The 27,893-nt window shown below is 42.5% G+C and overlaps 1 protein-coding gene across 3 annotated transcripts in view; it reads right to left on the bottom strand.

Annotated features, from left to right (window-relative positions):
• Nucleotides 1-27,893, bottom strand: part of cyc (basic helix-loop-helix ARNT-like protein cyc) — an 816,156-nt gene that overhangs the window by 72,583 nt on the left and 715,680 nt on the right. For all 3 annotated transcript variants that reach the window (XM_067135751.2, XM_067135753.2, XM_067135752.2), the window contains 2 exons: nucleotides 10,873-10,944; nucleotides 7,238-7,475 (listed from right to left, as the gene is read on the bottom strand). In XM_067135751.2, the coding sequence (XP_066991852.1) occupies nucleotides 7,238-7,475; nucleotides 10,873-10,944 (310 nt within the window). The remainder of the gene's footprint in view (nucleotides 1-7,237; nucleotides 7,476-10,872; nucleotides 10,945-27,893) is intronic.

The following is a 27,893-nucleotide window of genomic DNA, read 5'->3' as shown; positions in this document are numbered from 1 at the left end:
CATTGCACGTTTTGTCCGTGTGATCAGTGGGCAGCAGTACGTCCTCGAAACAGTGTCCTGTCATTTCTTGATGGATCGTTTTGTCACCGACCTCCATTCCTGATGTGCAACGTAAATCTTCTGCAATAATTGATAAGGATGTTTGACAAATGGTTCATACAGTATGCTTTAGAGCAGGGCCTCTCAGGGTGCATGCACCAGTGCATTGCACTGCGCATGGTGCAAAAGATGACTTCGCTTGGTTGACCAGAGTGCAGACCCCCACTCCTCTATTTGGAGCAATAGCGCTGTCTTTCTCTTTCCCCACGCCTGTCTCGCTCACTCCGCCTGTCTCCCTCTCCCTCACTTGGTCCGTAGCGCTCCAAATCCGAGCCGAGTTGAGCTGAGCTTAGCCGAGTAGCCCAGAGATGAAGCGTTGGTCCGAGTCGAGTGGTTCGATGCACTGTGCACTGTGGTAAGGAATGGTAAAGACCCACCTTATTATAATAGAGAAATAAAGAGACTAAGAAGGAGGTGCAGACTGGAAAGAAATAGAGTTAGAAATGGCTGTGGAAGTAAGGACAAATTGAAGGAACTTACTAGAAAATTGAATCTAGCAAAGAAGGCAGCTAAGGATAACATGATGGCAAGCATAATTGGCAGTCATACAAATTTTAGTGAAAAATGGAAGGGTATGTATAGGTATTTTAAGGTAGAAACAGGTTCCAAGAAGGACATTCCAGGAATAATTAATGAACAAGGGGAGTATGTATGTGAGGATCTTCAAAAGGCAGAAGTATTCAGTCAGCAGTATGTAAAGATTGTTGGTTACAAGGATAATGTCGAGATAGAGGAGGAGACTAAGGCCAAAGAAGTAATAAAATTTACATATGATAACAATGACATTTACAATAAGATACAAAAGTTGAAAACTAGAAAAGCGGCTGGAATTGATCAGATTTCTGGGGATATACTAAAGACAATGGGTTGGGATATAGTACCATATCTGAAGTACTTATTTGATTATTGTTTGGTCGGAGGAGCTATACCAGATGAATGGAGAGTTGCTATAGTAGCCCCTGTGTATAAAGGAAAGGGTGATAGACATAAAGCTGAAAATTACAGGCCAGTAAGTTTGACATGCATTGTATGTAAGCTTTGGGAAGGCATTCTTTCTGATTATATTAGACATGTTTGTGAAATTAATAACTGGTTCGATAGAAGGCAATTCGGTTTTAGGAAAGGTTATTCCACTGAAGCTCAACTTGTAGGATTCCAGCAAGATATAGCAGATATCTTGGATTCTGGAGGTCAAATGGACTGTATCGCGATTGACCTGTCTAAAGCATTTGATAGGGTGGATCATGGGAGACTACTGGCAAAATTGAGTGCAATTGGACTAGACAAAAGAGTGACTGAATGGGTTGCTATATTTCTAGAAAATAGATCTCAGAGAATTAGAGTAGGTGAAGCTTTATCTGACCCTGTAATAATTAAGAGGGGAATTCCTCAAGGCAGTATTATCGGACTTTTATGTTTTCTTATACACTGACTGACAGAGCAAATGCAACACCAAGAAGGAGTGGTCAGAACTTTATGCCAATTGCAGGGTAGACTGACGCCACTGAGGTATGCTCATGATGTGAAATGCGCCGCTGTGCTGCGCACGTAGCGAACGATAAATGGGACACGGCGTTGGCGAATGGCCCACTTCGTACCGTGATTTCTCAGCCGACAGTCATTGTAGAACGTGTTGTCGTGTGCCACAGGACACGTGTATAGCTAAGAATGCCAGGCCGCCATCAACGGAGGCATTTCCAGCAGACAACCGATTTTACGAGGGGTATGGTGATCGGGCTGAGAAGGGCAGGTTGGTCGCTTCGTCAAATCGCAGCCGATACCCATAGGGATGTGTCCACGGTGCAGCGCCTGTAGCGAAGATGGTTGGCGCAGGGACATGTGGCACGTGCGAGGGGTCCAGGCGCAGCCCGAGTGACGTCAGCACGCGAGGATCGGCGCATCCGCCGCCAAGCGGTGGCAGCCCCGCACGCCACGTCAACCGCCATTCTTCAGCATGTGCAAGACACCCTGGCTGTTCCAATATCGACCAGAACAATTTCCCGTCGATTGGTTGAAGGAGGCCTGCACTCCCGGCGTCCGCTCAGAAGACTACCATTGACTCCACAGCATAGACGTGCACGCCTGGCATGGTGCCGGGCTAGAGCGACTTGGATGAGGGAATGGCGGAACGTCGTGTTCTCCGATGAGTCACGCTTCTGTTCTGTCAGTGATAGTCACCGCAGACGAGTGTGGCGTCGGCGTGGAGAAAGGTCAAATCCGGCAGTAACTGTGGAGCGCCCTACTGCTAGACAACGCGGCATCATGGTTTGGGGCGCTATTGCGTATGATTCCACGTCACCTCTAGTGCGTATTCAAGGCACGTTAAATGCCTACCGCTACGTGCAGCATGTGCTGCGGCCGGTGGCACTCCCGTACCTTCAGGGGCTGCCCAATGCTCTGTTTCAGCAGGATAATGCCCGCCCACACACTGCTCGCATCTCCCAACAGGCTCTACGAGGTGTACAGATGCTTCCGTGGCCAGCGTACTCTCCGGATCTCTCACCAATCGAACACGTGTGGGATCTCATTGGACGCCGTTTGCAAACTCTGCCCCAGCCTCGAACGGACGACCAACTGTGGCAAATGGTTGACAGAGAATGGAGAACCATCCCTCAGGACACCATCCGCACTCTTATTGACTCTGTACCTCGACGTGTTTCTGCGTGCATCGCCGCTCGCGGTGGTCCTACATCCTACTGAGTCGATGCCGTGCGCATTGTGTAACCTGCATATCGGTTTGAAATAAACATCAATTATTCGTCCGTGCCGTCTCTGTTTTTTCCCCAACTTTCATCCCTTTCGAACCACTCCTTCTTGGTGTTGCATTTGCTCTGTCAGTCAGTGTATATATAAATGATATGAGTAAAGGAGTGGAATCGGAGGTAAGGCTTTTTGCGGATGATGTTATTCTCTACAGAGTGATAAATAAGTTACAAGATTGTGAGCAACTGCAACGTGACCTCGAAAATGTTGTGAGATGGACAGCAAGCAATGGTATGTTGATAAACGGGGTTAAAAGACAGGTTGTGAGTTTCACAAATAGAAAAAGTACTCTCAGTTTTAATTACTGCGTTAATGGGGTGAAAGTTCCTTTTGGGGATCATTGTAAGTATCTAGGTGTTAATATAAGGAAAGATCTTCATTGGGGTAATCACACAAATGGGATTGTAAATAAAGGGTACAGATCTCTGCACATGGTTATGAGGGTGTTTAGGGGTTGTAGTAAGGATGTAAAGGAGAGTGCATATAAGTCTCTGGTAAGACCCCAACTAGAGTATGGTTCCAGTGTATGGGACCCTCACCAGGATTACCTGATTCAAGAACTGGAAAAAATCCAAAGAAAAGCAGCTCGATTTGTTCTGGGTGATTTCTGACAAAAGAGTAGCGTTACAAAAATGTTGCAAAGTTTGGGTTGGGAAGAATTGAGAGAAAGAAGAAGAGCTGCTCGACTAAGTGGTATGTTCCGAGCTGTCAGCGGAGAGATGGCATGGAATGACATTAGTAGACGAATAAGTTTGAATGGCGTTTATAAAAGTAGGAAAGATCACAATATGAAGATAAAGTTGGAATTCAAGAGGACAAACTGGGGCAAATATTCATTTATAGGAAGGGGAGTTAGGGATTGGAATAACTTACCAAGGGAGATGTTCAATAAATTTCCAATTTCTTTGAAATCATTTAGGAAAAGGCTAGGAAAGCAACAGATAGGGAATCTGCCACCTGGGCGACTGCCCTAAATGCAGATCAGTATTGATCGATTGATTGATTGATTGATTGACTGATTGATTGCACAGGAACTCTGCACCTCAGTTTGCACGCGTGAGATTTTGGGCGTTTGAGAGGCCCTGTTTTAGAGTCTGGCAATCCCTATCAGTTAATTTCTTAGGCCTACCAGAGCAATGATTGGGCTCAGTGTTTCCTTGACAATTTCACTTCACAATGTCATCAATAACAGTGGACCTTGGCACACATAACTCCTGTGAAATCTCTCTGATGGAATTCCCAAACTTTTAGGCCCTAACTATCATGCCCTGTTGGAACTTACTCTATGTTGACTCATTCTGACAGAAAACACATCTATGATGTCAATGCAATGTGCCTGAACTTATATTCCCTCACAGTCACACGAAGTGCATTAAGCGGGGTGTCTGGACTTTTGGCTACAAGTGCTAATGTGCGTCATTGCAGATCTTCCAGAAACTACTTCCAGGAAATTCATATATGCAGATGACATAGCTCTGGTTGCCCAATCGAGTGACTTCAAAACAGCAGAAATTACACTCATAAAGGATCTCCATAACCTGAAAAATATTTCAGTACTTGGCGACTCAAACCTAACTTGTACAAAACTGAAGTAAGCTGCTTCCACCTAGACAACCAAAAAGCCAACTATGTACCTCAAGTCGAATTCAAAGGCCAAAAACGTAAGTATAACCCATATTCAAAGTATCTGGGCGTCACAATGGATCGGACACTTTCATATAAGCAACATCTCTCTAACACTGCAGCCAAGATAAAAACAAGGAACAAGGAAAAGTTGATACACAACTGAATGATACCATGAGGACAATATCAGGCACCATCAAATTGACACCCCTAAAATGGTTACCCGTTTTATCCAACATCCATCCCCCTCACATACGAAGAGAACTGGCTCTAGTAAGAGAATGGCAGAAATGTCGCAGTAACCCTCAACTGCCCTTACATCAGGACTGCAACCCTCAGAAACCGAAGAGATTAAAGTCCAGAAACCCATCATGGAAGTTAGGCGAGAAGCTCCTGGAAACAAATTTTGATGATGATGAGATCTGGCGCGAAGAATGGACCTCTTCAAATCCTGACCACCTGGGTTTAATCCACCATCGTTGTAGAGCTCCTCCTGGTTTCAACTTACCGAGAAGGGAATGGACATCTCTAAACAGAATCAGAACAAACCATGGAAGGTGTAAATTCTGGCTTCACATGTGGGGAAAATCTGAAGACCCATTCTGCGACTGTGATAATGTGCCTCAGACCATCCAGCACGTTGTTATGGACTGCCCAAAAAGAAGATTCAATGGATCCATTAAAGAATTACATAGTGCCTCTACAGAAGCAATGGACTGGCTGAAAAGTCTGGACATTAAGTTTTGAATGCTGACTTGTAAATCACATACTTATTTAAGAAATATGTATTTATATGTACTTATAATGTATCCTCGTTTTGCCATACGAAATAATAACCACTATGAGCGCTAATGTGAGTCAATGCATTGTTTCATTTAAGCACCACTACGAGCGCTAATGTGAGTCAATGCATCGTTTCACTTAAGCACCACTACGGGCGCGAATGCGAGTCAATGCATTGTTTCACTTAAGCACCACTATGAGCGCTAATGTGAGTCAATGCATTGTTTAACTTAAGCACCACTACGAGCGCTAATGTGAGTCAATGCAGAGTTTCACTTAAGCACCACTACGAGAGCTAATGTGAGTCAATGCATCGTTTCACTTAAGCACCACTACGAGCGGTAATGTGAGTGAATGCATTGTTTCACTTAAACACCACTACGAGCGGTAACGTAAGTCAATGCAGAGTTTCACTTAAGCACCACTACGAGCGCTAATGTGAGTCAATGCAGAGTTTCACTTAAGCACCACTACGAGCGCTAATGTAAGTCAGTGCATCGTTTCACTTAAGCACCACTACGAGCGCTAATGTGAGTGAATGCATTGTTTCACTTAAGCACCACTACGAGCGCTAATGTGAGTGAATGCATTGTTTCACTTAAGCACCACTACGAGGGCTAATGTGAGTCAGTGCATCGTTTCACTTAAGCACCACTACGAGCGCTAATGTGAGTGAATGCATTGTTTCACTTAAGCACCACTACGAGCGGTAATGTAAGTCAATGCAGAGTTTCACTTAAGCACCACTACGAGCGCTAATGTGAGTCAATGCAGAGTTTCACTTAAGCACCACTACGAGCGCTAATGTAAGTCAGTGCATCGTTTCACTTAAGCATCACTACGAGCGGTAATGTGAGTGAATGCATTGTTTCACTTAAGCACCACTACGAGCGCTAATGTGAGTGAATGCATTGTTTCACTTAAGCACCACTACGAGCGCTAATGTGAGTGAATGCATTGTTTCACTTAAGCACGACTACGAGCGCTAATGTGAGTGAATGCATTGTTTCACTTAAGCACCACTCACTTACTTACTTATTTACTCCTTGACACCACGGTCCTTGCAGAACCTTGGTCTCCGCAACAATCTTCTTCCAAAGCTCTCTGTCGATTGCCTTGGTCCTCCATCTCCGGACTCCCATGGTACGTTTCCTCGCCTAGGTCGTTTGTCAATTTTATCCGTCCGGTTTGTTCTTACTCTTTGCGGCTTCTCAACAGTTTATTTTTTTAATGGGATAGAGTTGTCAACCCTATGCCCAACCCCCAACCTGGAGGACCAGGGTATCCCTTTTAGTCTGGATCATCACCTTCGACCTGTCCGGCAAGGGAGGCCCTACCAGTAGCTAAGCTACCGCCGGCATAGCTCTCAGGATCTTTTGACCACACAAGCCCCACCACCACGACAAGGTAAAGATACCATCGATGGGGCTTAAGCACCACTACGAGCGCTAATGTGACTCAATGCAGAGTTTCACTTAAGCCCATATAACTACATCCGGCATGAACATTTTTCAAAAAATCAAAATGCGCTGAGGGTAATGATTAAAGGGACATATTACAGAAAGAATTATGTAAATAAGTTAATTTAGCTAGGATTTAAATAAAAAAGAAAACGAGTAAAGAAACAAGCGATTTTAGGCTGTTTTTCCGAAACTGCATGTAGGCCAGAAGTGGTTTTCGAACTTTTTAAAAGTTTGACTGAGCTATCCAAGACTCACAATTTGAAATCTTTCCGGGCCCTTTAGCCCTTCAACTTTCGGTCCAATTGAGGAAATTGCTTAATTTTACGTTTTCCGTAGTATGGGAACCCCTACTTTGTCTGCTAAGTAATGTTTTCAACATTAATATCCTTCACCTGGCCAGGGATCAAAATTTGTAGCACAATTTGAATCACTCAGGAAAACACAAAAATTGATTGTCATTTGTGGATCAAATTTTACCTTAAAATACATTGTATTTGGAGTCTTACCTGCAGTATGAGGGTTTTAAGTTCCTGGTCGGAAAGAAAGGCAGGTTTGTAGTGACCTTCTGTATAGGAGTGCACCGCTCCACGTATTGTCTTCAGATGCTGGACGGCCATCCGTAACACGGTCAGCTTGTCCAACTTCCGCGACATAGCATGACACATGGGCACCATCGAGGACAGTTCGGTAATATACGTGTTCATCTTGTCACGTCTCCGCTTCTCGATCTCGCTGTGGTTCTGTCTATGACACCATCACGGCAAATTTTAAAATACAACAAAAAAGTTCTTGCTACACTACTGGAATATTAGTGGTAGAAACATAAATGTTACAGCTAGATGGTGAGGAAAATCTGTTTCAAATAAGTAGCATTTTTAACATCCCTGAAACAATGGTCATTAACACTAAAATACCCAGGACTACCTTCTGAAATGTTTAATTTGTAATTATTTGAACATCTCCCCTTTTTTAAATAATAATAATAATAATAATAATAATAATCATGCAGCCTTAACTACCCTGTACAAGCACTTTGTTTCGACGTCCTGTGCGCCAGTTTCGTACTTTACCAGGTGGCAAAGAAAGAGATCCCTATTCGCCAACGTGTGGCTGAGTTTTAATTAATTTTGTCGGGTAACCACCAAATGTATCACCAGAGATATTTTATATGCTGACGTACAACACGGAGTGCCAGGCTGAGCAGCTCGGACGGTTGAGGCGCTGACCTTCTGACCCCAACTTGGCAGGTTCGATCCTGGTTCAGTCCGGTGGTATTTGAATACGTTAGCCTCGTGTCGATAGATGTACTGGCATGTTAAATAATTCCTGCAGGACACAATTTCGGCACCTCGGCATTTCCGAAAACCGTAAAAGTAGTTAGTGGGACGTAAACGTATTATTATATAGAGTGTAGAATGGACTTATTTCTGGCCTTCAAAAATACGACTACTTCTGCTTTGTTGCTAGAAGAATAATTTTATTATCAAAGATAATCAACAATGATTAATCTGACTTTTGTGTACACCTATAACAATTGATAATTTACGAATACGTGTATAACCCTTTGTTTTCTATTTTATTAAAAGTGTTAGTTGTTTCTATTATCCTTTTTATGTAACTTTCAAATCGTCCTTATGGTATATTGCTGCAGTGCTATCAGATCTCAATGTCTATGGCTGTTTATTTAGGGAGCGTCCTATGATTTTTTGAGAATCTTTAAGTAAATGGTTTCGAATATTCTTTGCGTCCATAGCCAGGAACTTGGGCAAAATGTCTCTTAAAATTTATTGATCAAGAATTACATATTGTTCAGTCATCAGCCTGGAGGGTGGGTGAGCCCCAAATAGCACTGTGATGGATGATGATGATGATGATGATGCCTGTTGTTTAAACGAGCCTAACATCTAAGGTCATCGGCCCCTAATGGTACGAGATGGACGACATGATGTGATAATTAAAATTTTTAACTGTATCCACTGATTATAATTTAAAACAAATGAAGATAAACAATGATTGTGAATTTAAAATAATCAGTGGAACCAATTCCCAATGCCCTATTTTGGTAAAATGATAGATGCTGGATTATGATAGAATAAGACATTGCCTTAAAATACAATAATATATCATGCACATTACTATTTTAAAAACCACATAAAAACAAACAGCACTACCAAACGTATTGCAGTTATAGGCAAACCATAAAAACCAACCTTTATATTTTTATATATTTACAAATAATCACAGATATAGCTTTTTGTGGGTGGTGTTATACTGCACAGAGTAATAAATAAGTTACAGGACTGTGAGCAACTACAAAAATACCTCAACAATGTTATGAAATGGGCAACAGATAAAGGTATGCCGGTAAACGGGTTGAAAAGTCACGTTGTAAGATTTGCCGAGAGGAAAAGTCCTCTCAGTGTTAATTACGTTGTTGACGGGGTGATAGAACCTCATGGGAATCACGGTAAGTACTTAGGTATTAATATAAGGAAATATCATCATTAGGGTAATCACATTAACGAGATTATAAACAAAGATTCATATACTTATGGGGATGTGTAGGGGTTGTAGTAAGCATGTAAAGGAGAGAGCATACAAGTCTCTGGTAAGACCCCAATTAGAGTATGGTTCCAATGTATGGGAACCACACCAGGATTTCTTGATATGTGAACTGGAAAAGATCGAAAGGAAAGCATCATGATTTGTTCTAGGCAATTTCCGACAAAAGAGGAGTACTACGAAAATGTTACAAACTTTGGGCTGGGAAGTCTTGGGAGTAAGGAGACGAGCTGCTCGACAAAGCAGTATGTTCAAAGCGGTCAGTAGAGAGATGGCGTGGAATCGAGGAATAGCATTAGTAGACGAATAAGCGTGAGTGGAGCTTTTAATCTTAGAAAATACAATGAGAAAATAAAATTGGAATTCAAGAGAACAAAACCAGGGCAAATGTTTGTTTATATGAAAAGGAATTAGAAATTGGAATAATTTATCAATGGAGATGTTCGATAAATGTCCAAGTTCTTTGAAATCTGCCACCTGGGCGACAGCCCTGAATGAAGATGATTGATTGATTGATTGATTGATTGATTGATTGATTGATTGATTGATTGATTGATTGATTGATTGATTGATTGTGTCAAAATATGGCATACTATACTAAGGCCCACGAGAGTTGAAGTCTGACGTTTAGAGCCACCGGTTAGAAAAAGTTGACTAACGCTATTCGAAAATGGTCTGTTGCTATGGCAACGATAACAGCGATGCCACATTTAAGGACGCTATCGCCACGTGGGTTGGCTTGCTCTCAGTCACTTTTGTGATCTTGTTTGAAGTGCTAATGTGTTAGCTGTGTTAGTTGTTGTTGCTACTTTATGTATTTATGTGTTTGTTTTCTGAATATTATTTTCGTTGTCAGTTAATCACTGGCTAGTTGTACACTTCTGTTTTATATTTAACCTGCGCATTTGTTGAGGTTATTGCCAGATGATTTTGTTAGAGATTACGAAATCTAATATTTATCGGCAATTACGTTTTTGTCTTAAATGCTGGAATTATTAGCAAAATCTTAGAAACGGGTCAAAGTTTACTGAATTGCATTAGGCCTACGTGTTTCATTAAACACTCAGCCGGTATGAAAGGGTGATATGCCGCAGATGGAGGTAACTATGACAATGCAGCGTACTTCGTAGTTACTGCTTTCGCCGCTCAAATGTCAGACTCCAACTCTCGTGGGCCCAACTATAGGCAAGATAAATAGTGAAGTAGTTTGCTAATGCTCTCCTCACTGGACCAGAACGTGTTGTTGCATCACAAATGACCTTATGAATGACACTTTTTATAACACTCAGACGCACTAGTCGTGCACCGAAAACAATTTATCATCACTGTCCTCAACAGCTTCCATACAGTCATGGCCGTAACTGAGACATGATCGTCAGTGGAAATCTACACTTTGCTCTGGCCTGAACCAAGAGACGGATGATGAAATACTGCCTCCAGTAAGCAATTGCAACAGGTGGGGATTCCATTCAGTAATATTAATCTGAAAAGGTGCATTGCAAGAGAGAGATTCTTCTAAAAGTCTCTCCTGAACAAGAACACAGATAATGTATTATCTCATAAATCTGAACATACTTACTTCTTGCTGTCCTCGTTGGTGCGAATCGACCTGCTGTCGTCCCCCGTGTCATCGTCCGGGTCACTACATTTACTGCAAGGCCAAAAAATAAATTCATTAGTAATTATATCAATGGAATCAAGTTATCTATATATTAAAAGATTTACTAAACACAGCTTTGGCAAATCCGTCATTCCGTCCTACTGGACCGATCTGCTTCATTTTTGTTTTATTCTCTCCGGAATTACCTGTCAGTGAATCATGAGATATTGATAGTTCTCTAAGTTCAGCCAACTTTGAGTAATCATAAAATCAAATCATTAAATGATCGCTCCAATAATTGCAGGCGAAGGCTTACCCTAACCCGCAGGTTGCTAAGCGACTAACACTTTCATTAATATTCTGATAAATGTGATTTTCATCCTTAGTAATTTGATTGCATGCAGCCATATTTGATTACTATCTGTCAAGCCAGAGAGTGCACACTTCCTCTGATCATGGAAGAATACTACTGTCTGCTAGATACTCTTTGATTCTCTGACCTTCCTTAGGTTCTGAATAAACTCAACAGGTGGCAGAACGTTCCTAATAACGTACATGCTGCTAAGACAAACAGTCGACTAGCTTTCTTTATAACCATTAATAAAGCGCACGGACAAACACTTGAAAAAGTCGGCAGTCAACTTATCTGAACCAGTATTCAGACACGGCCAATTGTATGTTGCACTATCTCGACTAACATCGTTTGAAAATGTTAAGACCCAGATACGAGCGAATGATACAGAGAGAAAGAATATTGTGTGGAAAGAAGTGTGGTATAAACTACATTACCGGTATTAAATGTTCACAAAACTATCGAAAAAGGCGGGCAAAACAACATGTCCGCGACAGACATATCAAGACGCGTCATCGGACCTATTTATAAGGAATACTGCGGAGCAGGACGGGTCTACTAGTATGTTTTACAGCATAAGTAACCACTTACAAGAAATGTATTGTACTATCATTCTTATAATTCCAGGATAGAATTTCAGCATAGATTCATAAATTCTATTTCTATATGGCTGTCTAGGAAAGTCAAACATTTCGAACTACCACGCATATGTTTTATTATTATTATTATTATTATTATTATTATTATTATTATTATTATTATTATTATTATTATTATTATTATGCGTGGGGCTGCCTGGCCGAGGCGGTAAAGGCGTGCTCGGTTCGCCCGGAAGGACGTGGGTTCGAATCCCCGTCAGGAAGTCGTAAAATTTAAGAAACGAGATTTCCACTCCCGAAGGTGCATATGACCCTGAGGTTCACTCAGCCTACACCAAAAATGAGTATCAGGTTAATTCCTGGGGGAAAAGGCGGCCGGGCGTAGAGCTAACCACTCTACCCCATCACGTGCCATGGTTAACAATGGTGGAAGCCTTTACCTTCCACTCCTCCAAGGGCCTTCATGGCCTTTACGGAGGTGTCTTTGTCTTTGTTTTTTTATTATTATTATTATGCGAGCCCGCCTGGTGGCCAAAATCGTTAAGGCGTTCAGTCTATATGGTCTGACACCATGGTTAGCCGTTTCAAGTGCCGTTGGTCGGAAACATTTTCACCATCAGAATGTTGGCCGGCAGGATATACAATGTCTAATTACTACATTGCCTACAAAAAGTCTGAATTTAATTACAAACTTCTCCGCATTGCTCGTATGGAGCGAGGGCATATGACGCTGTTGATGGTGATTCGCCCGTCGGATGGAGACATAAAGCCTTGAGCAGACCCCTTGGTGCTATTCGACAGGAGTAGGCTATGTGCCAGCATCAGGTTCACCCTCTTCCTTCCTACTATCATATATAACGTCATTCATTTCATTACCGAGCTCGATAGCTGTAGTCGCTTAAGTGCGGCCAGTGTCCAGTATTCGGGAGATAGTAGGTTCGAACCCCACTGTCGGCAGCCCTGAAAATGGTTTTCCGTGGTTTCCCATTTTCACACCAGGCAAATGCTGGGTCTGTACCTTAATTAAGGCTACGGCCGCTTCCTTCCCACTCCTAGCCCTTCCCTGTCCCATCGTCGCCATAAGACGTATCTGTATCGGTGCGACGTAAAGTAACTAGCAAAAAAAAAAAAAAAAAAAAAAAAAAAAAAAAAAAAAAAAAAAAAAAAAAATCATTTCATTAACTCCTCTGATGAGGTGGACGGGCATCTAGTCGTTACACTCATCACTGTATAAATAACGTTGTTGGGGGGCCGCTGTCTGTAATTTCGTTTGTTTTGCCAATTATTCAGATATTTAACAGTTTTAGGTCAACTCACGACCGTGTCAGTGGTGTTTAGCTTTCGTGCCTGTTTGTTTGTTTGTTTGTTTGTCCGTTTGTTGAGCCATCAAGGCAGAACGTATGGATAGATCTCGACCAAACTTCATATTTAGAGTATAATCATCCAGGAGAAGGTTTAAATATGCATATGATTTAAAAATCATTGAAAAAATGGGCTCTTATAGGAAAACCAGAACAGTTTTCTTCCATTTTCTTTTACCCCGTATACTATTGATTTTCTGTAAAATCCGTGGACTCTATACGTCCCTTCATTTTAAACAAGTTTTGTTATGTACATAATAATTATTTCGCTTACTCTTCAAATGATGAAAAAAATTAGTATTTTTTGCGGGTTTAACGCTCTGCGTTGGGTGGCCGACAACAAACCTACCGTCTATGGCAACGTCTGGCTGCTTGCCAGCAAGGAAGTAACGTAATGCCATTTTCGTCATCATTCCTGTAAACTTGTGGTTGTTCCTTAGGTAGAAGGTGAGAAAGACGTCAAGCTGCCATTCTGCGGGATATTTGCGGAACAGCGTTGGAGGTCACAATCGTCCTCGAATAGCACTAAGGAGGGGTGTTAATATTTGAACAGTACCGTACAGTACAGCACCCATTATTTCACACCATAACTTGTTTTCTGGCATTTGCTATAATTTTTACTGTATTTCTCTTCTACTTCTGCTTTCCGTTTTAATTTTTTTCCTCCGCCTTGCCTTTTTAGGCTTTAGTAATAACACCATAAGCCATCTTCTTATCTATTTACCTAAGAATCCCTGCGCCTAAATCTCTCCCCTGTTACCGCCTTCTTAAATCTGTAACTCATATAATCACAATTTAGTGAGTAGCATTTCATTTTCCAATACATCCACTTGGTATTTACATATTTGTCGTGGTCGGAACCCCCCATGAAACGAAAACCCACAGCCTGTTTCCAGTCATTCGACCGGGTGAGGAATGGAATGAATGAAGCCCCCATCTAGCGGCGAGGACAGGAATTGTGCCGGCTGTCGAAGCCTGTCGCACTCCTCTGGGGCAATGATTAATGCATGCCAGATGAAATGAAATGATATTGGAGAGTGTTGCTAGCATGAATTATGACAGGGAAAACCGGAGTACCCGGAGAAAAACTTGTCCCGCCTCCGCTTTGTCCAGCACACATCTCACATGGAGAGGCCGGGATTTGAACCACGGTACCCAGCGGTCAGAGGTCGGCGCGCTGCCGTCTGAGCCACAGAGAATATAGAACCCCCCCCCCCCATGGAATTTTTACCAAAGGAAATAGAAACTGACAATAAACAAGTGTTGGCTTTTTTCAACATTCGCAGAGACATACTTGTAAAACCAACAGATCTCTTGAATCTATTTTCTAAGAAGCCTCGAAAGTTGGATTTTAGATTGTAATGTGAACACACCATTCGCTGTAAAACTCTTGGCCTTTATCATACTGTTCTCGTTCTGTATTTTAATGTAAGATTTTGTAGTATACTGCAATCTGAATTATCAAAATAATTCACTTGTATCAGTGTCGTTATATTGACACTCATGCATGTGCACACCACAAACTCACAACACCTTCATTGTAACTAGAACCCCGACCCCCATCTGTCAATCCTGGCTGCGCTACTGACTTCTGTAGTATCATGCTCGTATATCCACTGTCGAGTAACTAGGATAAAAATTAAATAATTGTGTAAATAAATGTTTGATACAGATTTAACTTACTTCGTAATGAATAACGCCAAGTCCAAGTGTACAGCAGTGCGCATGCATTGCTTACAACCAATCCGTAACCAGAACGAAATCTTGGAGTTCTGGTCTGTTGATAAATGTAGGGGCCAAGAGAGGGCTAATGGTTGGGAACACGTCGAAGGCAGCGGTCGGCCGACCCCAGAGGGGAAACGGAGCCATTACCCCAGCTGTCTAAAATACAAGGAGGACTCCATGGCGGTTTGTTTAAAAGTAGGGTGTTTGCTTTGCGGGTTGCCTACCTCATCGGCGCTATCCCCTTATTCATATCGCATTCCTTCTGAACCATTTCCTGGACGTTGTTTTTCAGAATTCCTTAGTTCATATTTTCTCATCCGTCATATTTCAGATATTTGCTTCTAAGTTTCTGAAGCCATCCATGTCTCCGCAACGACACCTACTCAGCTTTCCCTATTGGCTGCTCCGAGCCTTTTTCTTGCTTGGTACCCTATTACTGAAAGTTATATTAATTTCCTATTCAGTAAAAATGCTCCGCCCTATTGGGACTCCAACTCCAGTGTTCAGGGATCACACTCCACCGCCTTACCCCACTGTCGGACGCTGTCATCGAGATACTGGTTAATTAATTTCTAAAGAGAAGGGAGCTAAGAAAGTCCATTCCTGAAGTATAAGTACCATGAATTTGATTTTGTAGGCACAATGTAGAAAAAAACGTAAAAATGTTTCGGTCTGCCTCTGTGATGTAGTGGTTAGTGTGATTAACTGCCAACCCCGAAGACCAGGGTTCGATTTCCAATTCTGCCAGTATTTTTTGAAAAGTGGTACAAAGGCTGGAACGGGGTACACTCAGCCTCGGGAGGTCAACTGAGTAGAGGGGGATTCAATTCACTCATCAGCCATCCTCGTGAAGTGGTTTTCCGTGATTTCGCACTTCTCCTAACTTAAGGCCACGGCCGCTTCCTTCCCTCTTCCTTGTCTATATCTTCCAATCTTCCCATCCCTCCACAAGGTCCCTGTTCAGCATAGCAGGTGAGGCCGCCCCCAGGACACTGCCCTTGAGACGGTAGAGATGGGATCCCTCGCTGAGTCCGAGGGAAAAACCGGTCCTGTACGGTAAACGGATTAAGAAAGAAATCAGGCCTACTACCAAATTTATTACTATATTTAAAACAATTCTATCTTATTTAGGTCACTTACAGTATTTTTGTTATAGTAGGGTAAATGCTTAACAAAACTCACCACAAATTTCTTCTTTATTTCTTTCTTTCTTAATCCGTTTACCCTCCAGGGTTGGTTTTTCCCTCGGACTGAGCGCGGAATCCCACCTCTACCGCCTCAAGGGCAGTGTCCTGGAGCGTCACGATAATTTGACATGTAGAAATGGATGTCATTAAGCCTTTTATTTATTGCACTTCATTACCTATGACTTCAGGGTAAATGCTCGGCAGTGACGTGTGGTCTCGGGTTAAGGCACTGGAGTGCGAATGCAGAACACTTGGAGTTCGAATCTCGGTTGGGATGGCAGTTTTTATAGAACAGTAAATGAATATAACTTTGAATAATAGAGTGCCAAGGAAGTGAGAGGTACAGAGCAGTCAATAGAAACAAGTTGGATACAACACTGCGTAGCTGTCATGGTGGAGACATGGATGGCTTCAGAAACTTAGAAGTAAATCTCTGAAATGTGACGGATGAGATAATATGAAGTAAGGAATTCTAAAAACGACAATGTTCAGGAAATGACTCAGAAGAAATACGATATGAGTAAGGTAAAGATGTTCGTGGATTAAATTGAAAATGGTGGTAGCGCCCGTGAGGTAGGCAACCCCCACAGAAAGGGTCAAAGACCTACTTTTAAACAAACCGACATAGAGTCCTTCCTGTATTTTAGACAGCTGGGGTAATGGCTCAGGTTTTCCCTCTGGGGTCGCAGACTGCTGCCTTCGACGTGTTCCCAACGACTAGCCCGCCCTTGGCCCTATATTTATCAACAGACCAGAAATCCACGATTTGGGTCTGGTTAGTGATTGGTTGTAAGCGATCACATGCTCACGCATGCGTACTAAAGTATATTGGGACTAGCTATTGTTCTTTAGAACCACGTATGTATTTTTTCGCTCGTAGACTACTTCATTATATTTCTTGTTTGAGTTCCTATATATACCTATTTTATGTTTTTCATCCCGTAATTTTTCGTGGTGACGACGACGATTGATCAGAATCGAGGAGTGGGGGTCTGCACTCTGGTCAACCTAGCGAAGTCGTCTTATGCACCTTGCGCCGCGCAGTGCACTGGTGCATGCACTCTGAGAGGCCCTGATGTAGGGCCAAGGGCGGGCTAGTATTGGGAACTCGTCGAAGGCAGCGGTCGGCCGACCGCAGAGGGGAAACCGGAACCATTAACGCCCCCCCCCCCCCCAGCTGTCTAAAATACAGGCAGGACTCTATGGCGGTTTCTTTAAAAGTAGGTTGTTGACCACTGTTGTGCGGGTTGTCTATCTCACAGGCGCTACGCCCGTTTTCAATTCAACCCTTGAACAACTTCCCTTACTTATACCGTATTTCCTCCAAACCACTTCCAGTACATTGCAGTCTTTCAGAATTCCTTAGTTCATATGTTCTCATCCGCCATATTTAAGATATTTACTTCTAATTTTCTGAAGCCATCCATATCTCCCCCATGTCACCTTCTACTCAGCTGTTCCTACTGGCTGCTCTGCACCTCTCACTTCCTTGGTACTCTATTATTCAAAGTTAGATTCACTTACTATTCAGTAAAATTTCTCCGCTCTCCTGTGATTCGAACTCCAGCGCTCATCATCTATGTTCCAATGCGCTACCCCAAGACCACACATTGCTGTTGCACGTTGTTACTGAGATATTGGGTAATGACGTTCTAAAGAGAAGGGAGCTAAAAAGATCCATTCACTCAAGTACCACGAATTTGATTTAGTAGGCACAACGTAGTCCGCCTCTGTGGTGTAGTGGTTAGTGTGATTAGCTGCCACTCCCGGAGGCATGAGTTCGATTCCCGGCTCTGCCACGAAATTTGAAAAGTGATACAAGGGCTGGAAAGGGGTCCACTCATCCTCGGGAGGTCAACTCAGCCAACCTCAAAGTGGTTTTCCGTGGTATCCCACTTCTCCTCCAGGCAAATGCCGGGATGGCAACTAACTTAAGGCCACGGTCGCTTCCTTCCCCTGTCCTTGTCTATCCCTTCCAATCTTCCCATCCCCCGCAAGGCCCGTGTTCAGCATAGCAGGTGAGGCCGCCTGCGCGAGGTTCTGGTCATCCTCCCCAGATGTATCCCCGACCCAGAGTCTGAAGCTCTAGCACACTGCCCTTGAGGCGGTAGAGGTGGGATCCCTCGCTGAGCCCGATAGAAATACCGACCCTGGAGGGTAAACAGATAAAGAAGAAGAAGAATGTATTGCCTTACATAAGAATGAGTTATGCACTATTCAGACAAAATGTCCGCTGTACTTGGATTCGAACTGCAATGTTCAGCTTTCACAATGCAGTGCACTACCCCGAGACCACACATCACTAAGGAAGGAAGGTATTGAGATACTGGGTAATAAAGTTCAAAAGAAAAGGGAGCTAAAAATCTATTCGTGCTGATAAGTGGAAGTATGACGGGCTAGCTTTGGGAACATGTCAAAGGCAACAGTCGCTCGACCCCTGCTGTCTTAAATACACCGGTTTGTCCAAAATGCGTATAGTACGCGAACTTTTTCGTGATACCTGGTGTTACGATCGTGAGGAATAACTCTCCCGGTTCCGGTTATACTGCCAACTGAATGGAAATGAAATCTGAAGTGAATCGATAATATGATCGATCGATATGAATTTTCTAAACCTTTATTATCTTAAGCCAACAACTGGGTCGCACACACATTATATAACATTATATAACATTTCTCGTTGTGAATCTTGTTCTTTGCATGAATTCTATAGTTTGGCTTTGCTGCGTAAACAACAAAAGTGTACGCCAGATGTCTCAGGGCGATGCATAAGCGATTCATAGTTTGTTTTTGAAAGGTTGCCTATACGACTCTCGGAGATAACCGAGGTCTACAGATTCAGCACTAGGAAGTTCAGGTATCACTAAAAGGTTCGCGTACTATAGTTGACTCCTACTCTGCGGGTTGACTATACTGAAATTCAACTCAAGAGCTTAGGAAAAGTATCCTTCCGCATGTGAACATATCCCCTGTTCCCCCTTCCCGTCTCCGTTCTCCATCTCCGCCACAACCAGCTTATTATTAACGCCCTGCGTCTATATGACAAGTTCTTCATTCTGAAATAGTGAAGCATCAAACGAAATCATTTCCTTTCACATAGCTGTACTTTGACTACGTACCATACCTATTTATTCCTTTATTGACCATGTAAAACCTACAGATTACTGACGAATACCGAGGCAAGAGAAGCAAGGTTTATTTTTATTTCATAATGCAATTTGTGTGAGGCACATGGAGACTTACAACATAAGTATACGATTCTCCTCTCGTGCAAAGACTGTCAGTGGCAGTTTCCTACAGTTAAAAAAGCTGAAAAACCCACCCGTGAGTGGGATTGCAAAATACAATGCTTCCAGGAATGTTATAAATATTGTAGTCTCGTCATTCGGAAGGTAAAAACGAACTCATGATCTTCGCATGACAACATTTCTGCAGGTAGAGGGCGATTACGAATATAAAGTAAGTACACATTATTATTATTATTATTATTATTATTATTATTATTATTATTATTATTATTATTATTATTATTATTATTATTATTATTATTATCATCATCGAATACGCCAAGGATCCTATTCCCATACCGTGTTAAGGCCCTTCCTGTTTTATTTACGGCGAGTGCTGAGCTGACACAACGATCTTTCGCTGGAGACTTGGATTTTCCGTGGAGTTTAAATTCCAAGCGAGCGGCGTAAACACTGTACACAGAAACGCCGAAACTTTTTCACGTCTTCCACAGTCCACAGTGGATTCTAATCTCGTAGGCTACTGTACACGTTTAAAACAATTTGGTTTAGATTTTCTACTTTATTTTTCTCCACTTTTGTTAGCTTTAAAGTATTTCACAGGGGACTCAAGCGTCACAGCATCACACACGTCTTGCTCACAGCTGGCAGCCATTATGAATACTGAACACAACACGCTGTTGCAGCCAGTATTGCCAACAGTTTTCTTGGATCCATCTTCAACGTCGGACATATTATGCGAACTTATCAGCAGTGGAATGAACTCGAACGAACTAAATACACAGTGCAATAAGATATCAATATCATATTAAATAATTATTATTTTGCTACATACACCACTGAAAACAATAACTATACATAGCCATCAACGTATGAATTATAAGAGTTGGTAACGAACCCGAATAACATACAACCTGTGATATATTTCCCATATTTATACAGGGCAAAATTTTTTAATTCATCAAGTCAGTTCACCAGAATATCTAACCAAACTGAAGAGAGCTCCTGACTTCAGGAACAAGCAACAAACCTAGGGAACTATTTGGCGCTGCGGAAGCCTTTTCACCGACCAGAAGTCTGACTAACATCAAAGGGACCGCTAAGGTCTTGAGTTGACTATCAGTATACCTCACAGACGCATGCTTCACTTTCAGTCCAAATCTTTTCGTTACTTGCTTTACGTCGCACCGACACAGACAGGTCTTATATCGACGATGGGACAGGAAAGACCTACGAATGGGAAGGAAGCGGCCGTGGCCTTAATTAAGGTACAGCCCCAGCACTTGTCTGGTGTGAAAATGGGAAACCACGGAAAACTATCTTCAGGGCTGCCGACAGAGGGGTTCGAACCCACTATCTCCCGGATGTGATCTCACAGCTGTGCGCTCGTAACCGCACAGCCAACTCGCCCGGTAGTCCAACCCATGAACTCAGTCCTTCACTTATATCGTATTTCTTCCTGACCACTTGCAAAACTTCTCTTCTTCAGACTTGTTTCTTCGTGTTCTCGCATATATCATATTTCAGACATGCGTTTCCAAGTTTCTCCAGTTCTGCTTATCAACGGTATGACATCATCTATTCAGCCCTTGTATCTAGCTTCCTATTGGCTGCTCTTCTCTACTCACTTCCTTGACACTCTCTTACTAAAGGCTATATCCATTACCCTAGCTGTCTTTTTTTGCTAGTTGCTTTACGTCGCACCGACACAGATAGGTCTTATGGCGACGGTGGGACAGGGAAGGGCTAGGAGTGGGAAGGAAGCGGCCGTGGCCTTAATTAAGGTACAGCCTCAGCATTTGCCTGGTGTGAAAATGGGAAACCACGGAAAACCATTTTCAGGGCTGCCGACAGTGGGGTTTGAACATACTATCTCCCGAATACTGAATACTAGCCGCACTTAAGCGACTGCAGCTATCGAGCTCGGTATCCCCTAGCTGCCTAAAATACAGGCAGGACTCTATGGCGGTTTCTTTAAAAGTAGGTTGTTGATCCCTGTTATGCGGATTGTCCATGTCACAGGCGCTAACCGCGTTTTCACTTCAACCCGTGAACAACTTCCCTTACTTATACCGTATTTCCTCCAAACCACTTCCAGTACATTGCCATCTTTCAGAATTCCTTAGTTCATATGTTCCCATCCGCCATATTTCTGAAGCCATCCATGTCCCCGGTGTGACACCTTCTACCCAGCTGTTCCTATTGGCTGCTCTGCACCTCTCACTTCCTTGGTACTCTATTGAAAACCTACAACCTATTTTCCAGTCAATGATCGGGTTAGGGATGGAATTAATGAAGCCTCATCTTGCGGTGAGGATAGGAATTGTGCCAGCTACCGAAGCCTGTCGCACTCCTCTGGCGCAATGATTAATAACTGAAAGATGAAATGATAATGGAGAGTGTTGCTGGAATGAAAGATGACAGGGAAAACAGGAGTACCCGGAGAAAAACCTGTCCACCTCCGCTTTGTCCAACACAAATCTCACATGGAGTGACCGGGATTTGAACCACGGAACCCAGCGGTGAGAGGCCGACCCGCTGCCGTCTGAAATACGGAGGCTCTCCTTGGTCCTCTATTATTCAAAGTTATATTCATTTACGATCCAAAAAATATTCTCCGCCTCACTGGGATTCGAACTCCAGCATCCAGTTCCCGCACTCCAGCGCGTTGCCCGGAGACTATACATTACTGTTGCACAGTGGCATTGAGATCTTGGGTAATGAAATGCAAGAGACAACAGACCTAGCAAGAACCATTCACACAAGTACAACGAACTTGGTTTAGTACACATATTGTATGTATTTTTAGTCCTCAGCCCGAAGGCTTGTTGGATCCTCAACAGCTCCACCATCAGCTGTCATAGATGGCCTAGGCATCACTGAAGAGGCGTACTAGGGAAATGAGGAGTGAGGTAGTTTCCCATTGCTTTCCTCACCGAGCCAGAAGTTGTTATTACATATCAGTCTGCCAAGCCCACTGAAATGCATGCAACAACCTACCCTATGAGCGATATTTTCACACCATTCATAGCAGGGACTGGCTGCAGAAGGAATGGCATTACTAGCATCACTCATACCTCAGTCACTTTCATGTTGTCAAAGCCAAGGATAAAGCTGAGACAGATCAATGAAAGTAACAAAATTGCTCTAGCCTATACCAGAAGACATAGTGCACTGTAAACACTAGGTCCCGCCAGCAAAGGCATAGTACACATATTATTGTAATAATATGTTATAATATGTTGAACTGAATAAGATCGAATTATTTCCAATATAGCAAAAACATTTTCGCAAGTTCTAATGCGCTATCAGTATTTAATAAAGTCCGCCTCTGTGGTGTAGTGGTTAGTGTGATTAGTTGCCACCCCTGGAGGCCCGGGTTCGATTCCCGGTTCTGCCACGAAATTTGAAAAGTAGTACGAGGGCTGGAACGGGGTCCACTCAGCCTCGGGAGGCCAACTGAGTAGAGCTGGGTTCGAATCCCACCTCAGCCACCCTGAAAGTGGTTTCCTGTGGTTTCCTACTTCTCCTCCAGGCAAATGTCGGGATGGTACCTCACTTAAGACCGCGGCCGCTTCCTTCCCTCTTCCTTGTCAATCCCTCCCAATCTTCCTTTCCCCCCACAAGGCCCTTGTTCAGCATAGCAGGTGAGGCCGCCTGGGCGAGGTAGTGGTCATTCTTCCCAGTTGTATCCCACGACCCAATGTCTCACGCTCCAGGACACTGCCCTTGAGGCAGTAGAGGTGGGATCCCTCCCTGAGTCCGAGGGAAAAACCAATCCTGGAGGGTAAACAGATTAAGAAGAAGAAGAAAAAAATAATTTAATAAACTTCAAGTACTCTTCCAAAAGTAAATGGCATAACAGAAAATCAGCTGTATAAGAGGCAGCCAATTAGATGCTAAATAAGTACCGTTGTATAGTATACAAAATAACTGTAACACTAGGATGATAATAATAATAATAATAATAATAATAATAATAATAATAATAATAATAATAATCTTTCTTTCTTTCTTTCTTCTTTCTTACTTGGTTGGTTTTTCCTCAAACTCAGCGACAGATCTCACTTCTACCACCTCAAGGGCAGTGTACTGGAGCGCGAGTGTTTGGGTCGGGGGATAAAACTGGGAAGGAGGACCAGTACCTCGCCCAAGTGGCCTCAAGTGCTATCCTGAACAGGGGCCTTGTGGAGGGAAAGGAAGATTGGAAGGGATAGACAAGGAAGAGGGAAGGAAGCGGAGGCGGCCTTATGTTAGGTACCATCCCGGAATTTGTCTGGAGGAGAAGTGGGAAACCACGGAAAACCACTTCCAAGATGTCTGAGGTGGGATTCGAACTCACCTCTACTCAGCTGATCTCCCGAGGCTGAGTGGACCCCGTTCCAACCCTCGTACCACTTTTCAAACTTCGTGGCAGAGCCGGGAATCGAACCCGGGCCTCCGGGGGTGGCAGCTTATCATGCTAACCACTACACTACAGAGGCGGACATAATAATAATAATAATAATAATAATAATAATAATAATAATAATAATAATAATAATAATAATAATAATAATAGGCGTAGGGATGTGGCGACCCCATCACCCAGTGGGTAACCACTGCAATCAGCCATCCGAGTGTTGGCGGGAAAGCCATACCTAGTCAGAGTAGGAGGAAATGCCTGTTCTTAGCCACAAAACATCGCGAGGCTCTCCAAGTCTCACAACCTTGGTAGTATTTTGGTCAGTCTGAAATATCACTGACCACACACCACAGTTTTTCATCTGTCTAAAGCATGGAGGAAAGTTCAGCAGAAGCTACTACACCAGGTGGTAACCAATCCACTTTCGCCTTGATCGATACATGCAGGCCTTCGGATTCTAGGGAGCCTGCATGGACATGCATGGACGTATCGAAGACTCCAGGAAAGATCCAACATAAACGCCGAAATTTCTCTGCTATCTTTAACGCAAATTTCCTTCAGAAGATTGGCAAATTGAAACAACCTTACTGATACTAGTTGATCCTACCATGAAATATTGATTCCAGCGATTCAAGAAGCAAGATTCACTGATGAACAAGTCTTTTAGTCAGAGGGTTATAGAATATTTAAAGGAAAAACTGATAAACCTGTTCTAAAAGCGGTTTCTCACCTCGGCGCAGGTTTTATAGTCGGTAAGAAGATTCTGGATTCAGTCACTAATTCCACTTCACCTAGTAGCCGAGTTTCAACAATCTCCTTCCGGAGCACATGTTTACACTATTGTGATTGTTCATGCGCCAATCAATCAAGCGAATAAGAAGGAACAGATCATTTCTGGGAAGATCTTGAAGACGTTCTCTGTAAGATCCCAGACAAACACATGATTATACTTCTTGGAGATTTCAATGCACAGCTAGGTGAAGAAAGAAAGTTCCAAACATTATCGGAAACTATCCGGCACACCAGAGGACAAACCGCAACGGAGAGAGGCTCATGGAGCTATGCAAGGCCTTCAAGTAGGTTATAAAATCTACAGCTTGCAAACACCTGCCCAGGAAGCAGAAGACTTGGACATTTCTGAATCCCAATTTCGGGGAGTTTAAAATTGACCACATCGCAGTCTCCCTAAAAGAGATTCAGAATGTGAAAGTTCTAAGGAATGCCAATCTAGATTCGGATCACTATCGATCCAAAATCAAAGTTAAACTGATTCCGAGAAACACTAGAAAGGTCCACGTGAAGAAGATCAATCGATTCTATACGGAAAAACCATGCTCGTGTCCTGAATTTACGAAGAAACTAGAATCCCTGAATTCCCAGAACTTGGAAGAGCTACAAGAGACCTTGATTACAACAGCAAAGGAAACAGTCCCACTAATGAAGTCAAAGAAACATGCTTGGTGGAATGATGAATGTGGCTCAGTGGTAAAACAAAGACAACTCGCCTGGCAAAAATGGAATTTGTAAAAGAACAAAGATAACGGGGAAAACGTCGTGAATGAGAGACAATGTGCGGCAAAAACTATTCGCAATGTAAAGCGTGCCTACAACATGAATCAACTAACACAGATTGAACAATACTTCCAGAGGAACAACACACGGGACTTTTACAGATCCTTCAAACGTAATCTAAAGAAGTGTAATCCAACAAGCTTACAGTTCAAAAACTCGGATGGGATGGGAAAGTAGCTACAATGACAAAGATAATTGCCAGATTCTAGCGAAATACTTTGAATCTCTTCTTAATTGTAAAATTACAATATCCACTTTCTCATTTGAAGATAACATATATGTTCACCCACATTCATCTCCTCCAACGAAAGAGGAAATCAAACAGATTATTCAGTCCCTTAAAAATAACAAGGTACCAAGTGAAGACTCGGTAACTGCTGAATTGTGGATTATGCTGGTGACAAAATGATTGATAAATTGACTGATATCATCAACAAGATTTGGGAAACCGAGAACATTCCACATGGCTGGACTTCTGCCTTCATTCATCCACTCATAAGAAAGGGGACAAAACGGATGTCAACAATTACCGTAGCATTTCCCTTCTATTGGTTCAGGAAAGAGTGCTCGTGTGCCGAACAAATTATGAATCTGAAATCTATCCTCTCATATCTGAAACTAAGGAACAATAAATTTGCGGTGACCTTCGTCGACTTCAAGAAAGCCTATGACTCGATTGATAGAATCACTCGTATTCTAGTCCTAAAGGAATTGGCTTGGGTAACAAAACCAAGGCAATCATCGAACGGACCCTAGCTAACACAACGTCTAGATGTAAGTTCAGAGGAGAAATTTCAGACTCTTTCAAGATAAAGACAGCAGTTAGGCAGGGAGATGGGCTCTCGCACCTGCTCTTCATTTGCGTCCTTGAAAAAGTCATCCGAGAGTGGCGCAAAGAAATTAACAACGATGGGCTCCAAAATGTTGTGAGATTGGGTTACAAGAACATGAACCTTTCAATTGATTGCTTGTCTCTTGCAGATGATCTAGCAATTTTCTCTGATTCCTTAGACATGGCTACAAAACAAATTAATCACCTCAAGACACAGCACCAAGAGAGCTAAAAATAAACCAGGGGGCAATCAAACGGACAGATAAGTTTAAATACGTTGGCGAGTGGATAGAACGAAACATCTCTGGAATAAAAAAAAGCTTTCGCGTCGCGCATGAAAAAATGGAAATGGCTTATAAACTGACCAAAGACGTTTACAATAAAAAGTCCATATCCTGGAACGGAAAACTCGGACATTATTGCACTGTCATAAGACCAGAGACTTTGTATGCAGCGGAATGCCTTGCTATGAGCAAGAAAGGCTTTAAAGACCAAGAAAGACCTTAAGAAAAATTCTTGGCCCAATTAAAGGCAAAGATGAATATAGATGTCGGCATAACCATGAGCTACATACTCATGTCCAGAAGATCTCTGATGTGATGCGGAAAAGGAGAATTGCATTCTATGGCCACTGGATAAGAATGAATTCCACACGATTATCGAACCAGATCTTTACCTATTTTAAAGACAAGACGACTCAGCCAACTTGGTTCACGGATGTGGACAAGGACCTACAGGAGATGGGGATCACTTATGAAGATATACAAGAATGCAACCCATTCATGAGGAAACTAAAAGACCATCAGGATTTTCAAGAAAGGCCAAAGTTTAAGACGGTAAAGACGTGAAAAGAGAAACACCGGCAACGAATGAAGAAGAACTGGGCAAAGAGAAGACAGTAACAGTTTTTCAACACCTCGCATTCTGTGTTAGAGTACAGAGAAAAGGGGACTTCTAAGTCCCAGATTTCAAGTTACTATTTAAACAGAAGTAAACATAAACGCTTATACATTTATAAATATTCGAGTGTGATTTGATAGAATCTGATGATGTTCTTTCAAGAAGGAAATATGACATTCTATTTTAACTTGCATCTTGGACAATTTTCGGTAGTGACTTTGTGAGATGAACGTGACTGATATCTTCCTCTACACTAAGACTTCACGTGCCACACGGACAGGATTTCGTGAATATGTGTTCTTAGTGTGAACATACCGCCTTGACTGTGAAAAATGGTCGCCAATATATTTCTCAGTGCGAGTGAATGCACTTGTGTGCGTATCCATCTACTCCTTAGGTTGTGAATAAATTTGTGTAGGTATATAAACCTAAAACACAAACTGTGTAAGCTACTTTGGGCTCAGTTTTCCTTCATCCTGTTCCGTTCCCAAAGTTGTAGGTTCGTGGCTGGTAGAATTGTTTATTTAAGTTAAGTGTGACAGTCCTGGCAAATATAAGTAATGTATTCGTTATGAAATAATTACCAGTCACAGACTTTATTAATCTGTGTTCCACAACGCGTTTCAGATTTCAAGTTCCTAATTACCGTCCTATCTATCGTCAGGTAGTGAAATTGTGGCATTTAATTGTTGCTGTATTCAATACACAGCTGTTTTCTAAGAATATTATAATATTTTATTTATGCACTATTGTGCATTAGGACTATGTTACATCTACGTTGAGTCAACTAAAGGTGTGTATCATCTCAGAAATATTCAG

The sequence above is a fragment of the Anabrus simplex genome, chromosome 1 (assembly GCF_040414725.1).
Source record: "Anabrus simplex isolate iqAnaSimp1 chromosome 1, ASM4041472v1, whole genome shotgun sequence".
Taxonomy (NCBI): Eukaryota; Metazoa; Arthropoda; class Insecta; order Orthoptera; family Tettigoniidae; genus Anabrus; species Anabrus simplex.
The sequence above is the reverse complement of the archived record's forward strand: the minus strand, read 5'-3'. Positions and strand labels throughout refer to the sequence as shown.